The following is a 16,560-nucleotide window of genomic DNA, read 5'->3' as shown; positions in this document are numbered from 1 at the left end:
ACACGACTTGGGTCTTCCCTAAAAATAACAAAGCAACCTCGCACAATTCTGGCGCAGCTGATACGAACACTGAACAGCGCAACTAAATTCACGACACAACACCACCCCTCTCTTTGAGGGAAAACACACCCTATGAAAACACCCAGGCACAGGTACGGTGCTGAGCTAAACTGTACACGCGCAAACTCGCCTAACCTACGGCGAGAAACGCTTCCGCGGCCTACGCACCCTACGGCTGCGGCGCGGGGCCGCATGCTCGTCAGGGGCGGCACCGACTGGCGCCGCTGGGACAGGACTGGTACCCCTGGGCGGCTCGGGACACACATCATCGGTAGGAGCGGGGTCCACGGTCACAGGGGCTGGGTCAGTAGGCTCGGGCTCGCCCCCGACTGGGTAAAAGGTCCCCGGCACCTCGCGATCAGCTTCCCCCGGGCGGCCCGGTACCAGGCGCCTGGCATGCACCCGCTCACCTGTGGCCAGCCTGTAGCTGACCGGACCGGTCCTGCGGCTCACCTGCACAGAGCGCTGCCCCTCGACCCGGCCCGTCCCGGGCTTCCGTACTCGCACCCAGTCGCCAGCTTCCCATCGCGGGGCGGCCGTGGCGGTGCGGTCATACCGGGCCCTGTAGGTCTCCTGGTACGACTGGTGATGCTGCCGGACAGCTCGATCCTCGGCAGCACGGCCGGACGGGGTCACATCGGACGGGGTCACATCGAGAATCGTCCGCGCCTCCCGCCCCCTCATCAAAACAAAGGGCGACACTCCGGTCGCCGGGTGGACCGTGACCCGGTACTCACCCAGGAACTTTCTGACAAACGTCGAGCGCGGCTCCCTCGCCAGGCGAGCCGACTGGATGGCTTCCTTAACCGTCCGGTTCAGCCGCTCGACCATGCCGTTGGTCTGCGGCGAATAGGGCGAACTAAACGTCTGTTTGACGCCCATGCGACCCAAAAACTCGGCGAGTCGGCCCGACCGGAACGCAGGGCCGTTATCTGACAGTAGCTCCAGCGGCACACCTTCGCGAGCGAACACTGTCTCCAGGAACTGGCAGATACTGTCTGCCGTCGCGTCCTGGCAGAGCGCGACCTCCGGCCACCGGCTGTACATATCGACGAGCACAATGCCGTAGCGCTCAGACGACGGACCTCTCATGGGACCGATCACGTCCACCATGAGGCGCTGCCACGGTCCATCTGGGAGTGGGATGGGCTGGAGGGGCGGCCTCTCCCTCCGCACGTGCCCATCGTGCTGAGAGCAGACCTCACAGCTCTTCAGCAGGTCACGCACCTGCCGGTCCAGGCGCGGCCACCAGAAACGCTCACGAAGCCGCTGTTTTGTGCGGACCACCCCCTGGTGGCCCGCGTGCGCGTTAGTCAGAACGCGCTCGCGCAGCGCCGCTGGCACCACCAGCCGGTCACCGCGGAGCAGCAGCTGGCCATGTACGGACAGCTCGTCCCGTACCTGAAAGAAACCAGCTGCTCGGGGGTCAACGTCCCTCTGGCGGGGCCACTGCCCGGACACGTACCCACGGACGACGCTGAGACACTCGTCGGCCGCCGAGGCGTCACTGAGCTCCTCCTCAGAGATGGCTGCTGCCACCGTCAGAGCTGCAATCTGGAGATCGTCATCATCCGGCCACCAGGTCTCGGCTACCGGCAGCCGTGACAGGCCGTCGGCCACGGTGTTCCGCTCCGAGCGGACGTACTCAACGTCGAAAGAAAACTCGAGCAGGCGGGCCTCCCACCGCGCGACACGCCGGCCGACGCGCGTGGAACCCTTGGGACCGAAAATAGGACACAGAGCCTGATGATCCGTGCGCAGAGTGAATTTCCGCCCCCAGAGATAGTGGCGAAACTTCTCACAGGCCCACACCACGGCCAGCGCCTCCTTCTCCACAGTGGAGTAGTTACGCTCGGCCGGAGAGAACGACTTAGACGCGTACGCGATGACCCTGGGCGACCCCGAGGCGTCGATCTGCGTCACACACGCGCCTGCTCCGACGTCGCTGGCGTCGGTCGTCAGCACCGTGGCGAGCGCGGGGTCGAACATACCCAGCGCCGGTGACTGACGGATGGCGTCCTTGACGCGCTGGACGGCGCTGGACAGCGCCGGCGACCACTCGAACTTGTCAGCGCGCAGCGCAGCTCGCAGCGGCTCGACCAGGTCCGAGTACCGCGGCATGAAACGGGCGTGGTAGCCCGTGGCTCCCAGGAAGGCGCGGAGGCCCTTCTCGTCCTGTGGCTCTGGAGCCTCCAGCAGCGGACTGATCCGCTCTGGGTCGATCTGCACACCGGCCGCTGAGATCCTGTAACCGAGGAAATCAACGTCACGGCAGCCGGTGGCACTCTTGGACCAGTTCACTTTCACACGGTGGTCCTCCAACCGCCGCAGCACCTGCTTCAGGCGAGCGTCATGCTCCGCCTGGGACGGTGCGTGGATGATGATGTCGTCGAGGTACACCTCCACCCCGGGGATGCCCTCCAGCATCGACGTCATCACCCTCTGAAAACAAGGGCCGGCACTCGCCAGACCAAAGTTTACACGGCGGAACCGGTACAAACCCTTGTGGCTGACAAACGTGGTCAGGTTCTGGCTGTCGGGATGCAGCTCCAGCTGGTGGTACGCGTCCTTCAGGTCCAGCCTGGAGAACATCAGCGAACCACGGAGCCGATCGAGAACGTCCTCAATCCTCGGGAGAGGATGACCATCCGTGATGACCGCCTGGTTCACCCTCCTCATGTCAACGCAGAGGCGGATGGCACCGTCCCGTTTCCTGCCAACGACCAGTGGTGAGATCCAGGGAGACGCGCTCACCTTCTCAATCACGCCCTGGGCCTCCAGCTCATCAATCCGGGCACTCACTGCGTCCAGCACAGCCAAAGGCAGGCGGCGCAGTGGCTGGCGCACTGGTGGTACCCCTGGGTCAACTGTCACTCGGTGCTGGTACCCAAGGATAGCGGGTTGGGCCCCCGGAGAGGCTGGTAGCTCGTCAGGAGGGCTGGTGGGTTGGGCAGGCTCAGGAGAGGACACACAGGTGGGGTTGGTGGACACACTGCACACACGGTTGCCCACAATACAAACATCAAACACTTCCATCAGGTCAAGGCCCATCAGAGCGCGTCCTGACGGCACAACATACACTTTGACCAACTCGGTTTTCCCCCGGCATGACACATGAACACTTTTCACCCCCAGCACATTTAGCACGCTCCCCCCGTAGGCACAAAGGCTCTCCTCGGCTGCCCCGAGATCACCCTGCCCAGAGTCCCTCGGCAGGATGGAAACTGGAGACCCTGAGTCCACAGTGAAAGTTACCTTGAGCCCCTCTACCTCAGCATCAAGGGTCAGCGGCACGGCACTAGCCCCAACAGCTAGCACCTGGACACTAGAAACCACACTAGCACCGCAGTGCTGGGCAAAGTGGTTGGTCTTACCGCACTTGGAGCACTTCCTACCGAACGCTGGGCAGCTGCGGTCACCTCTGCGATGTCCAGGGCGCCCGCAGCCCCAGCACTCAGGGCCTGCTGTCTGCTGCTGTGGTTGCTGCCGTCTCGGCTGCTGCTGCCTCCCCTGCGGAAGCTGCTGCCGTCCTTCCTGCTGCTGGGCTGGGACCGGGCCGGAGCGTCGGCGTCTGGACCCCCCTCGCTGAAACTTCTGTGGCTGCAGGGCCTGGACAGGCACAGGCACGGCTGGTCCCTCGATCACCCTTGCTTCTCGTTCAGCAGACTCCAGGGTGTCGGCCAGAGTCAGGGTCTTCTCCAGAGTCAGACCTGACCCTTCCATGAGAAGCCGCTGCCTCAGCTTAGAGCTCACGGTCTTCTCAATCACCTGGTCCCTGATAAACTCGTCCATCTGGGCACCGTACTCACACGTGCTGGCCAACTGGCGCAGCACGGAGACCCACTGGCTGGTGGTCTCACCTGGTTGCTGCCCCCGGCTGCGAAAGCGGTAGCGCTCAACACAAACATTCTGTTTGGGAGCGAAATGGGCCTCGAGGCGGCGCAGGCACCATTGGAAGTCGTCCTCGCTTTCCAGCTTCTCCATGGGTGGCAGATTCTCAAACACCCGCTGCCCCTCCGTCCCTAGACAAGTCAGGAGGACAGCTTGGCGACGTGCGGGAGGGAAAGCGTCACCTCCGACCGCACACAAAAAGTTCTCAAACATCCTGACCCACCGAGGCCAGGGAATCGCCGGCTCAGCTCCAGCGGTGGGCAAAAACGGCGCGGGAGCCGCCGCGAAATCCATGGTGAAAAATCACTGTTCGAAGTCCTCAGTCGCCACTTTGTTGTGTTGCCTCTTCACTGTGGCCTCGTGAGAGGCGGGCGGCCGAAAACAATCACCGGAACTGCCGGACATGTATTCTGGCCGCCGCACAACAAGATGCCAAAAACCCACGTGACCAACGCCTACGCCGCCATTACCGGAAGTCCACCCCGGACTTAGTAGTGGGCCGATGCCGGTGACTAAACACGAGACGAGAGGGCGGTGAGCGTTCTTACAATCGTAGTGCCTATCAAATAAGAAACTAAGCACGACTACAACGCGTGGGCATGAAACGTCTACATTTTACAAATCACCTTGGCGCCGGTTCGGAATTTGCAATCAGCTGACACGACTTGGGTCTTCCCTAAAAATAACAAAGCAACCTCGCACAATTCTGGCGCAGCTGATACGAACACTGAACAGCGCAACTAAATTCACGACACAACAGAAGGGTCAGACATTTTGTTTTTCTCAACGACAATGACAATAACTTAACCCTCGCACGACCAGGCCATTTCTCATAACACGAACGACCAGGGGGGGTTGTTACGACCCCCCCCTGGCGTTTCGAAACGGAAGGTCGTAGAGCTTAGCGGAAAAAACCAACGGATTGCTCTCAACGAGATCTCGCGATTGGTGGTATATTTTTTGGTCCTAGGTCAACATTTGACCTACTTTTGATCGGTCAAAGGTCAAATTTTCGGAAAAATATACTTTTTTCAACTTTCGGCGGCAATTGCGGCAAAACGGTGGGAGATATCGACTTGAAACCTTCACTATCGTGTTCCTTGATCAATTCTCTATCGTTTGGTATGTATTTCGTTTCCCTAGCTCTAAAAATGGCGCGTTGGGAGCGCCGGAAGTCGGCAAGGTCACAGTCGGCGGCAGAAATTCGAAAAATCAAAATTTAAATTTTTGAAATCTGATTGTATTTTTGGATTTGGGAGGTCCATTTGCTCCCTATAGAAGCTAATATTGCTGCATATTCCCATTGAGGTGACAAGAATTAGCAAAATAGTGGTTCGGGCGCTTTTCAAAAATAGTACCGGACGCTGTTCCTCTTGTGACGTCATAGCTCCGTGACCTGACCTGACCCGGTCAAATTTCTTATACCATATTATAGCCAATACTTGCCCCAACATGCATGGGAAGTTTCATCACGATCCATCAACCGATGTCCGTACCACCGGCAGGAAACCTCGGGCGTTGGCACTCAGTTTGTGAAAATCCGGCCGGAGGCTGTACCTCTTATGACGTCATAACTCCGTGACCTGACATGACCCGATCAATTTTTTTTCGTCAAAAGATGCGCAAAGGTTGCCCCAGAGGGTATTGAAAATTTCAGCCCGCTACGACAAGCCGTTTAGCGTGCACTTCGAAAAAACCTCAGGGGGGGCTGATACAACCCCCCCCCCCCTAGGCGTTCTAGGGTTAACAATAACAATAACTGACAATAACTTATTACATTGTTTTTGTATTGTCATTGTCGTTGAGAAAAACAAAATGTGCTTCCTTCCAAACGGCACATGATAATCAGACTAAATTGATCGCGGATATGATTTGGTTCCAATAACTATTCAATTTTCATGTCAAAGCCGGGGTCAAATGATGGGAAAATAAAATGCCTCCAGATTGTCCCGTTTGAAAAAAATAGCAACAAAGCAAAACTTATGCCAGGCTATAGCCAAGTATCGAGGAGTATTTTCCCCAACGCCCGGCCAAACTGATCAAATGTCAAATTCAAGGTTGAACGATGGAGAACTGGAAGGCATCCATAGATACTATCCGCTTTAAAATATTAAGGCATTTAAAGTGCAGCTTGTTCCTAGCCATCATTCCCTCATTTTTGTGATTTGTTGAAGTCAAAGTTTTTTTGCGTTTTTTTTTATTTTGCTGGAATTTGAGTTATTTAGCGCAACTTTGTCAAAACTAAACATGGATTTAACCCTCGCCGGACCTATCGGTTTTCTACATACGCGCCGGCCGAGGGGGGGCGGGTACGACCCCCCCCCCCTTGCCGTTTCGCCCCTGGTGGAGCTAGCGCGTCGCGGAAAAAACGAGCGTGTGCGCCGTTACGAGACGCAGAGATTGGTACCCGATTTTAAGGTCCTAGGTCAACCGGTGACCTCTGAGGTCAGGTCAAGTGCCCCAGGGTACGGTTCAGTTTTTGGTGAATAACTTCGCAAAAAACGGCCGCATAGCCGCGATTTTGGCAGCATCGTGTTAGCCTCGCTCAGGCGCGTCGAATGATGTCCTTTTTGTTCGGGTCAGGTCAACCTGGGGTGTTGACCTCAGGTCAAGGTCAGGTCAGCACCCTAAGGTCACGAAGTAGGTCGAAAGAGGTCATGTCGCATATCATTCGATTCAGCAGGTCTTCCTGAGTCCATTGGTGGCTTTCCCCGACTCGCTAGCTTAATTTGATCAAGAGTTATTGACGAAAAACGAATATGACCTTGATGACGTCATAAATGACGTCACGCAAGGTCAACATTGCAAAGCGACGCATCTAACCTTGCAAGGAGTGCATCAAATCACGATTCTGTGTGCTTGAGATAGTTGGAGATCGTTCCCGGCGCCAGAATAGCAGTTTGAATTTTTCCCCATTGACTTATAATGGTGAGGTCATGAAAATGACCTGACCTCATATGACCTTTAGGAAAAATCCGAGATATACAAGTTGTGAGACTCATAATGGATACTAGATCCTGCAAGTTTCATTTCCCTGTGACATCTCCTCTGGCAGTGAGGGCGTTGCGAAGTTGCGACATCTGAAGACCGTGCAGAGGTTCACTTATGACGTCATAGGTCAGTGACCTTACCTGACCCAAAAATGTGGTTGGTGTCAAAAGATCCGGCTTGGATCAAAGGTCAGGTATGCCAAGTTTCAGCTCTCTATCGCCAGCGTGTTCGGAGCTATCACGAAAAAACCCTATGGGGGGGGGGCGGCACCCGCCCCCCCCCCCCCTCGGCCGGCGAGGGTTAAATCGATATAGGTGGAGGGTAATCACACCCCAGCCCTTACCCGAGCCATTAGTCCCCGGCCAGCCGCATTCCTACGTCAATACTTACATAAGACTTAGTGAATGATAAATGCCATAAGCGATGTCATTTAACAAGTCACACGCATGTCATTTCTCAGCTGCTACACTAAATATTGCAGGTAGGCGCATACCTATTTCCATTTGAAAATGAGGTACAGTCGAAAACCATCGCTTATAATGTCACTTTGCCCGCTTGACGTTTCAGGAAACCTTATGTCTGACAATGGGTAGAATGCATAAATTCACTGGCGACAGGAAGGGTGGCATGGAGACCATGGTTTCCTGTGACACCCTACTTTCAGCATTACATGTATAGCAGTACGTGATAAACTAGCTCCTTGACCATCAGTTTGGACGTTTGCTTGCACCCTCATACCCTTGGTCCCGGTTGGGCCCACTATATGTAGTACCTAATCATGAGGGTTGTGCTATCATGGGAAGCTACAATCGAAATGATTTCGGGCAAAATGGAAATGATTTGCTTTCTGCCGTCATAGTTTTCTACAGCATCTTTGTGAGCATGGGTATTGGTTAGTCTATAGAGTTCCAAGAAGGGTCGCCAACCCGTGGCCATCGAGCATATAACTTCACAATCCGTTAGGTGGTATTCGATACGGTAGCGTGAGCCGATGAGTCAATTGCTGGTGGGATGTCCGGTCCGCCGTTAAAATTCACTTTTCTGTAAATGGGTGTCCCAGAAAAGATCTACGGAAATTAAGTCGCATTAATTAACGCACGTGCCGATTTCTTTCCAACTTCATGTGCTTATAGTGCAAGATTTTGGCAAACTCATGCGCACTGTAATACGTCTTTGAAAGTTTCTGTCTGCCCTCCGAGATGGTCACATTACCATCAGTCACCTGCAGACTGTGCTAGTGCTGGAGGCTGATCCGCCGAAGGCCGCTCACATTGAGAATCGCATAGGATCAGAAACATTCTTACTGCTCTGAGCTCTCGCTCTACCTAAGCCGTGATTTCCATTATTGGTGTCCCTTTTGCCCTCGGCCTGTATGTATGTCCAAGGCAGATAATGCTGTCACCGCGGCCTCTCTGAGCATGGGGTGAACTTTGACATCACCATTGGGGTCTCAAACGTCCACGGGGGCCTCCATTTAGTGGGGCCTCCAAGCAATTAGGGGCCTCCAATTGCGGAAGCGGTATTTACGACCACGCCAGGGCCTCCTCTAAGAAATTTTCATTGGGGACCAGAGCTCAGAAGCCAAACCTAGGGTACCCCCAAATCCAGTTTTCGCATCGGATTTAGGCCACTTTTTTTCGTCACAGCTCTGATGCCATGATTTTTTTTCTGAATATTGATAAAGAAATGGTAGGTCACCGCCCTACTGTGGATCCAGGCCAGCAGGTGACATTTTATGTAAATATCCCCGCGGCGTCCGAAATCGACGAAAATGTCTGGCTTTTTCACTTTTGACAATAAACACAATGCCTTTACCTATTCTAGAAAAAAATTTAACGGCACATCATTGCGCAAGAAATCTAGCCGACCCCAGAAAGTGTGAGGTTAACCTTCGCCCGCACCTGGGGGGAGGGTTGCCACCCCAAGTTAGTTTTTCTGCTCTACACTTAACATTTTTAAAGCGAGACCTTATTTTGTGTATAGCTGCTTTTCTATCTTTTCTCAGCGTCCATGGAAAATTCAGTTTCTGTGGCTTTTGGGTTTGGAGATATGACCTTGTTCTTCATGTCATGTCCTAAATGATGATACCCAATATCTTGCGTTGGCTATGGGCCTTGTGGTTGTGAGCTTTTGACACCCTGATTTCGGCTTTTTTTTTGCCAGTCTTACCTCCCACTATCATTGAACATGTTGTTCTGCGATGATAGATGTCCGGGTCAGGGTCCAAGGTCACCTAGGTCATCTAAAATTATTGCGCTTTAGGCAAGCTGAAGCTACTTTTCGTGAAGTTTCTTTGACTGTAGTTTAGTAAAAGCTTCTCAGTTCATGATCTAGTTGTATAGGGACACACAAACTGATCTGTGCACACATCAGTCCATACACAGACATACACAGACATACAAACACATATCATTGACCTTGACCTAACCTTGACGTGAAATGACCCACAGCCAGCAAATTAGTCGGAGAGTGTGACAAAGAGCTGTTCTAGCTGGCTTGGCACTAAGACGCAGCGTCATCGGTATATATGATGGTCGCCCGCTGCTTGTGTAGGTATCTTATTCGACATCACCACAATTTTTTTTCTTACAACATTTTAACCCTATTCCTGGGGGGGCCTCAGGAGCCCCCCCCTGAGGTTTTTTGATTATTCTTTCTCCCAAACGCGTTGAGCTAGGAAGCTCAATTTTCTGACTTTTCCTAAAAGGCTTCGTTACGCAACATGTCTGAAAATTTTGAGTTGATATGACCTCAGTCAGGTCACCAGAGGCGGTTTGGTGACCCTACCTCAGAAAAGTTTGCAATCACGCCAGAGCTAGAGTTTTTGACCGATCAATTTCTTTCTCTTCAGGCTTTAGTTAGGGTACCAGTATGTGCATTTGTATATCTCGGAATTTTGATATCGTGACCAAGGTCAGGTCAGTTTCGCGACCTCCCCATTATAAGTCATGGGGGAAAAATCAACTCCCTGTTTTTACCACTAAAACGGGTCGGAATGGCCCCCTATACCATACATGACTTCATATACGATCACCTTCACTACCTTGAGGTCTGTTTTTGCTGTTGGGCAGCTGTGAGGTCATGTACGTCATCAAAGGTCACCAAGGTTTTTTGGCCAATAACTCCGTACAGGAACAAGATACAGACGCGTGGATGGTTTCATTGTGTTCAGCTCGTCAAGACGCATCGAATGATATACATGATGACCTCGAGTCACGTGACCTGAGGTCAACCTTTGACCTTGACCTTGCGAGGTCATCATATATATCATTCGATGCGGATTGACGAGAGGATCACGATTGATGCCCTTAGTTTGTTCCTATCTTGACTAATTCGAAAGTTATTCGAGAAAAACTCTCTCCATATCTAGCGCCGCCATTTTGACTTTTTCGACCCCTGTGACGTCATCTTTGACCTGACCTGAAAATGACCTTAGTAAAAATTGTAGATCTTGACCGTGCGTATCCGACGCCGTTTACCGTTTGTCGCTATCTTGCTTCGTTCTCGAGATCTCAGGGGGGGCCGAATCGGGCCCCCCCCCCGCCAGTTTCTTGTCCCGCGGAGCCCGCCAGGAATAGGGTTAGCTTCGCGGTCAAGAGCGACAGATTCTTTGGGAAGATACGAATCCAATGAGACCAATTTTACCTCATCAGGTCAGTCATTGACTTCCCAGGTCAGGTCAAACTAAAGAATGTTGCTGTTTGGGGTCACCGTTGCCCGTTGGAATATCACGTGCGCTGCTCATCATATACCGATGACGCTGCCGTATTGTGGTGCTAAGCCAGCTAGAACCTCTTTGTCACACTATCCGACTAGGTTTTGCTGGCTGTGGTCATTTCAGGTCAAGTTAGTTCAAGGTCAATGACTGCGTTTGTATGTCTGGTGTGTCTGTGGTATACTGATGTGTGCACCGATTGTGAATGTGTCCATATTACATGAGATCATGAACTGAGAATTTTTACCAAAATACAGTCAAGAAACTTCACGAAAGTAAATTCAGCTTGCCTAAAACGCAATATTTTTAGACGACCTAGGTTGACCTTGACCCTGACCCTGGCATCTCTACATCATTGAACAACATGTTCCATGATAGGTGGGAGGTAGACTGGCAAAAAAGGCCGAAATAAGGTGTCAAAAGCTCACAAGACCCATAGCCAACGCAAGATATTAGAAATTTGTCATTTGGGTTATGACATTACCTGAAGAATAGGTCATTCTCCGAAACCAAAAACCACAGAAACTGACATTTCAGTGGACGCTAAGAAAGGATAGAGCAGCAGCTATACGAAACATCCGACTTCTAGCAATCAAAATGTTTAGTGCAGAGCAGAAAAACTACCTACACTGTAAAAAAAGATTAGCACCCCGGTGTGCTAGTCGGATGCTGCGGTTCTGGAACAGAGCCCTGGGTGCTTAACCTGCACTTAAAATGTTCTACATTTAGCAGTCTAAGACTCTTAGGTAATTGTCTAAGCTCCGAAATGACAATTTGCCCGCACTTGAGCACTTCCCGCTTCAAGGGTGCTTGTAATAGCACCAACGCACGGATGGTGCTAATCCAAGCATCAGTTTTAAGCACCATGATCAAACTTCAGAGCTGATGAAAGCACCCAAAATATGCTTCACTGATTTTGGCGGGAACATCGCATCCGTTCGGTGCTAATTGGTTTGCTTGTTCAGCATCTGGGTGCTTACGTCGTCCGAAAAAGCAGCGAATTCAGAAAGCGCGCGGGATTCGCGACGCCATTTGCATTTGTCAAGTCAGTTGTGCGGGAGCGCTCGGCCGGGTTGGTTGGTCCATGTGCGTGCGGTCAGTGATAGAAACAGTGATGGTGTTGGTCGTTTGTAGGCGAATACGGGTATTCGTGAGTGACAATACTGAAGTGGGTGTCGTCCTAACTGAAATGAAGACCGAGTCTGAAGTCTGAAACGGAGCATCAATGGAGGAGCTGCGTGGGAACTTTCCAGCCTTGTCGGAGTGCTAAGGTGGGCTTGCACTGACCTGCTGTCGTGCTATGAATAATAATGGATGTAATTCCACACCTTTTTATGGTTGATAAGGCAAAGTTTTATCGACATTTTACCAGATAGGCGACAGATAACTGATGGCTAATGAAATGAATTATAATCTTTACAGTGAAAGAGACAGTGCAGACTGCAGAATGCAGATGGCATATTTTTCCATTTATCTATTACGGGCATGGTTGACGGCAGACGTGGCTGTTTAGGGCGGCGGCCGCAGCCTGTATAGCGGCGCCGATATGTTGTGATTTAGCCAGGGGAGCGGCCCTGTGGCACTGTTCGCATGGACGTGCTGATATTCTGTTGTTGTTTTTTTTTTAAATTTGTAAAAAGGTGCTTTGTGATTAAGAAGTTTACGCTTGTGCTTAAATTTAACTCTAATAACCGTCATACGTTGTCCATTACCATAAATAAACGACAAACAACTAAACAACTAAACGTGTTTGCAGCATGTAGGCATTAAGAATCGCAATGTTCCTTTCGATTTAGCTCGGCTCCCGGCCGGCGGCTACGTCCCTCGCCGCCACTCTTCAAAATGCGTCTAAGTTTTCTCCGCTCCGAATAAAAGTCCCGGCCTCCGCCAGAGGCTCGAGAAGGTCGGTGTCAAGTACCCATGTGCTTAGCACGTGCTTACGCTGTAGCACCATACGGCAGTAAGCACCCACTAGGAGCTGAAAATTGAACTCGGCACATTTTTTGGGTGCTAGACGCATGCTAGGGTGCTTCGGTGCCAATGTTAGCACCCGAGCTCTTAATGAAGCACCCTTTGGGTGCGTGAATTTAGCACCAAAGCACCAAAACGGTGTTAGTGCTAGCACCTATTTAGCACCTATGGCTCTTAATGAAGCACCCTTTGGGTGCGTGAATTTAGCACCAAAGCACCAAAACGGTGCTAGTGCTAGCACCTATTTAGCACCTATGGCTCTGAACTAAGCACTCTTTGGAGTGTAAGTTGAGCACCAAGATGGTGCTAATGCTAGCATCTAGGGCTCTTGAGTAAGCACCATTTGGGGCATACACTAAGCACCAACAGGGTACTGAAAATTGAACTCTGACTTATGACCCAAAGGGTGCTAATCTTTTTTTACAGTGTAGGGGGGTGGAGGTGGCAACCACTGCCCTCCCCCCCCCCCCATGTGCGGGCGAGGATTAAATAATTTGAATATCAGGAAAATAATTTTTCAAACAGGTATTCCAACAGAGTCCCGCTTTTTTATAGGTGACCTCCGATTTGTGTTGCATCTAAGTTGCTCAGGGGGCCTCTTATTTGTAATTGTAGGTACAGTACAGAGAGCCTCCTACTTCGACTACTTGCACATAGAGCCTCCTAGTGTAACGGTACGGCCCTCCAGCAAAAGAGTGGTTGGTTAGCCTATGTGCTTTGGGTGCAATAACTTTGAATGACAGAGACACTCCTGTAAAATGGCTCAACAGAAATGAGAAGAGGGCTCATGCACACACTTCGGCAATGGCTTTCAACAGCCATTAGACGTATTCATCAATGCTGATCGATTATTGTGATGATGGCAACCAACCACTTAATACCTGGAGGGCCGTACATACAGCTAAGCTTCTACAGGTCGAGCGCCGGTCTCTTGTACGTACAGAGAGCCTCCTACTGTTACAGAGGGCCTCCTGTTTGTCTAGGGGGCCTCCTATTGGTTAATGGCGCCTCCTATTTGTCCAAGTGGGCCTCCTATTCGTCTAAGGGGCCTCCTATTTGTCCAGGAGGCCTCCTGTTTCTCCAGAAGGTCCCCTATTTATCCAGGGGGCTTCTATTTTCCAGGGGGCTTCCCATGGGTGTCGATTTGTATACCTTTGGGGGTGCTGCAGCACCCCCAATGCTCAAATGAGCACCCCCAATGGTTTTCCGGGCACCCCCAATGATTTTGTTCCTCAATGACTCCCACTAACTCTGCTTGAGGAAAATAATTGTTCTGCAGTAGTTCACTACTAAAAATAAAACAATTACACAATTTACAAGGCATGAAATAAAGATGTAAAGAAAAGAAAAGTTAGATTTAAGAAGAAGGGCGAAAAAAGACGTTAAGTTGCAAAGAAGGTGTGGGTCCGTCGTACACGGGTGTCGGACCCTTAGAGCTGCTGGCGCGTACCCTTTACAAGCCGGCAGGGGGCTCCAGAGACCGGCGACGGGCCCTCAGAGGCCGGCAAAGGGTCATCAGAGGCCGGTGGTACCTTCAGAAACCCTGTGGGGTCATCTTTAGAGACCGGAACGGGCTCAGGCGCTGATGGGGCCCTCAGAGTCGCCGGTGTGGGGCCTTCAAATGTCACCGGTGGCAGGGTGGCCGTCACATGCGCACTTGTGGGGCCTTCAGAAGCTACGATGTTGGGCCCTCAGAGCCGCCGATATAGGGCCTTAAGAGGCACTAGTGTGGGGCCCTCAGATATGGCAATGTGGGGCCCTCGGACTGGAGGCGCCGGTGTGGGGGCTCTCAGAGACACTGGTTTAGGGCCATCACAGGCGCGCGTTGGGCCCTCAGAACTGCTGTTACGGAACGGATCCTTCATAGGCCGACAAGAAGATATCAAGAGGTCACCAGTGCCTTCAGGAGCCTTGGGTTCTCAGAGACTGGCATGGTGCGCTCAAACGCCGCTGGGACCGCCCGTGTCACCTGTGTGGGGCCGTCAGGGTCGCTGGTAACTGTCAAGGGCCCTCAGAACCGCCCATGTAGGGTTTTTAAAGGCATTGGCATAGGGCCTCAGAGTTAGGGGTGTGGGGCCCTCAGAGACGCCGGTGTGGCGCTCAGGGGCGCCGGTGAGGGCCCTCACAGTCGCCGTTATAGGGGCCCTCAGAAAAATGGGTGTGGGGCCATTACAGGCGGGTGTGCAGCTCCTAGAGCTGGCCCCCTAGAGGCCGGTTAAGACCCCCAGAGGCCGGCAAGTGGCCCTCAGAGGCTGGCTTGGGGCCCTTATGGAGATCTTAATGTTAGTACTTGTGGGCCCATGAGGTGTTCTTACGAGCCCTGTGGGGCCCTTCTGAGTCCAAATATAGCCAACGTGAACCCTCAGTGGCCAATTGGCGCCGCAGTGCCCCTCAGGCCCGAATAATCCGATGGGCCCCTGAACCTGATGGGGCGGGGGGGGGGGGGCTCACGGGCCCACCTGGCTACGCCACTGAGGAAAATCGTAAACCCATAAATATCGAAATGCAATCACCTGTTATTTTTTTCAGCGATTATTGTGATCGTCTGATAAACGCCAGAGCCTCGTAGCTATACCGTTGCCTCCCGCGCAATGTCCGCCCCTGCGGACCGCAGGGGCTGCTGCACCGGTGCTAATCGCGGTCATCGGTTTCTGTCACCTTATTACAGAGGTGCCGGGGCTGCTGCCGAGCTGCCGGCAAATGTACGCGTTTTTTTTTCGGAAAGATGTTTATGTAATGAGGTAGCCAAGTACTAGGACGAGCAGAATGATTTTGAAGAACGTTCAACCTTTGGGAAATATTAGTGGAAATCCCGGGATTATCAGTACCTTATGGGGATACACAACCATGCCTTGTAGGTACGGTTGTGCCCCATGGCAAAGCTACAATCTTTCACCCGGTGCAGGGGTTGAGCACCCCCAACCATTTTGAAAAATCGACACCCCTGGGGCTTCCTATTTATCCAAGGGTCCTCCTATTTGTCCAGGGGTCTCCTATTTATCCAGGGGTCTTTTATTCGACCAGGGGTCTCATATTTGTGCAGGGGCGTCCTATTTGTCCAGGGGTCTCCTACTTGTCCCGGGGCCTCCTTTTTTTTAAGGGACTCCTTTTTGTTAAGGGAGCCTTCTATTTGTCCAGGGAGCCTCCTATTCGTACAGAGGGCCTCTAGCTCCTACTTGTCCACGGAGCCCCCTATTTGTTCAAGAGGTCCCCTATTTGTCCAGGGGCCTCCTATTTGTCCAAGGGGCCTGCTATTTTTCTAGAGGTCCTCCTATTTGCCCAAGAGGCCTCCTATTTGTCCAGCGGGCCTCCTACGTGTTCAGGGGGCCTCCTATTTGTCCAGGGGCCTCCTATTGGTTAAAGTAGCCTCTTATTTTCCAAGCGGCCTCCTATTTATCCAGAGGGCTCCTATTTTTAGGGGGCCTCCTCTTTATCCATTGGACCTCCTTCTTGTTCAGGGGGCCTCTTAATTGTCAAGGGGGCCTCCTTTTGTGAAAGGGGCCTTCTATTCGTCCAGAGGGCCTCCTATTTGTCCAGGGGCCTCCTATTTGTCCAGGGGCCTCCTAATTGTCCAGGGGGCCTCCTTTTGTGAAAGGGGCCTCCAATTTGTCCAGGGGGCTCCTAATTGTCCAGAAGGCCTCCTTTTGTGAAAGGTGCCTACTGTTTGTCTAGGTCTAGGACCTCCTGTTTGTCCAGGGGGCCTCCTATTTTTGCAGGGGGCCTCCTATTTGTACAGAGGGCCTCCTACTTGTCCATGGGGCCTCCTATTTGTTCAGGGGGCTTCTTTTTTGTACAGAGGGCCTCCTATTTGTCCATGGGGCCTACTATTTGTCTAGGGGCCTCTTATTTGTCTAGGGCCCCCTATGTGTCCAGGAGGCCTCCTGCTTGTCCAGAGAGCCTCCTATTTCTCCAGGGGGCCTCCTGTTTTTCGG

The 16,560-nt window shown here is 52.4% G+C and overlaps 1 protein-coding gene across 1 annotated transcript; it reads right to left on the bottom strand.

The window, feature by feature from the left end:
* Positions 1 to 229: 229 nt before the first annotated feature.
* Positions 230 to 4,044, bottom strand: LOC122376886 (uncharacterized protein K02A2.6-like). The gene is made up of 4 exons (XM_043356877.1): positions 3,814 to 4,044; positions 3,456 to 3,605; positions 514 to 2,898; positions 230 to 235 (listed from the first exon to the last, which is right to left on the bottom strand). The coding sequence occupies exons 1-4, from the start codon at positions 4,042 to 4,044 to the stop codon at positions 230 to 232; spliced, it is 2,772 nt and encodes a 923-aa protein (XP_043212812.1).
* Positions 4,045 to 16,560: the final 12,516 nt, after the last annotated feature.

Source organism: Amphibalanus amphitrite, unplaced genomic scaffold, assembly GCF_019059575.1.
Source record: "Amphibalanus amphitrite isolate SeventyFive unplaced genomic scaffold, NRLGWU_Aamphi_draft 000043F_arrow, whole genome shotgun sequence".
NCBI classification, from domain to species: Eukaryota; Metazoa; Arthropoda; class Thecostraca; order Balanomorpha; family Balanidae; genus Amphibalanus; species Amphibalanus amphitrite.
Note: the sequence above shows the minus strand (reverse complement) of the source record. Positions and strands in the feature narration are given on the sequence as shown.

Excerpts from the sequence above, each read along its gene's own strand:
- LOC122376886 (XM_043356877.1), bottom strand. The coding sequence starts at position 4,044 with ATGGAGAAGCTGGAAAGCGAGGACGACTTCCAATGGTGCCTGCGCCGC. Across the intron at positions 3,606-3,813 it reads ACCAGGTGATTGAGAAGACC|CCCAGCAGCAGGAAGGACGG; the intron begins GTGAGCTCTAAG and ends GCCCGGTCCCAG. Across the intron at positions 2,899-3,455 it reads CCGCAGCTGCCCAGCGTTCG|CCACTGCGCCGCCTGCCTTT; the intron begins GTAGGAAGTGCT and ends CCAGTGCGCCAG.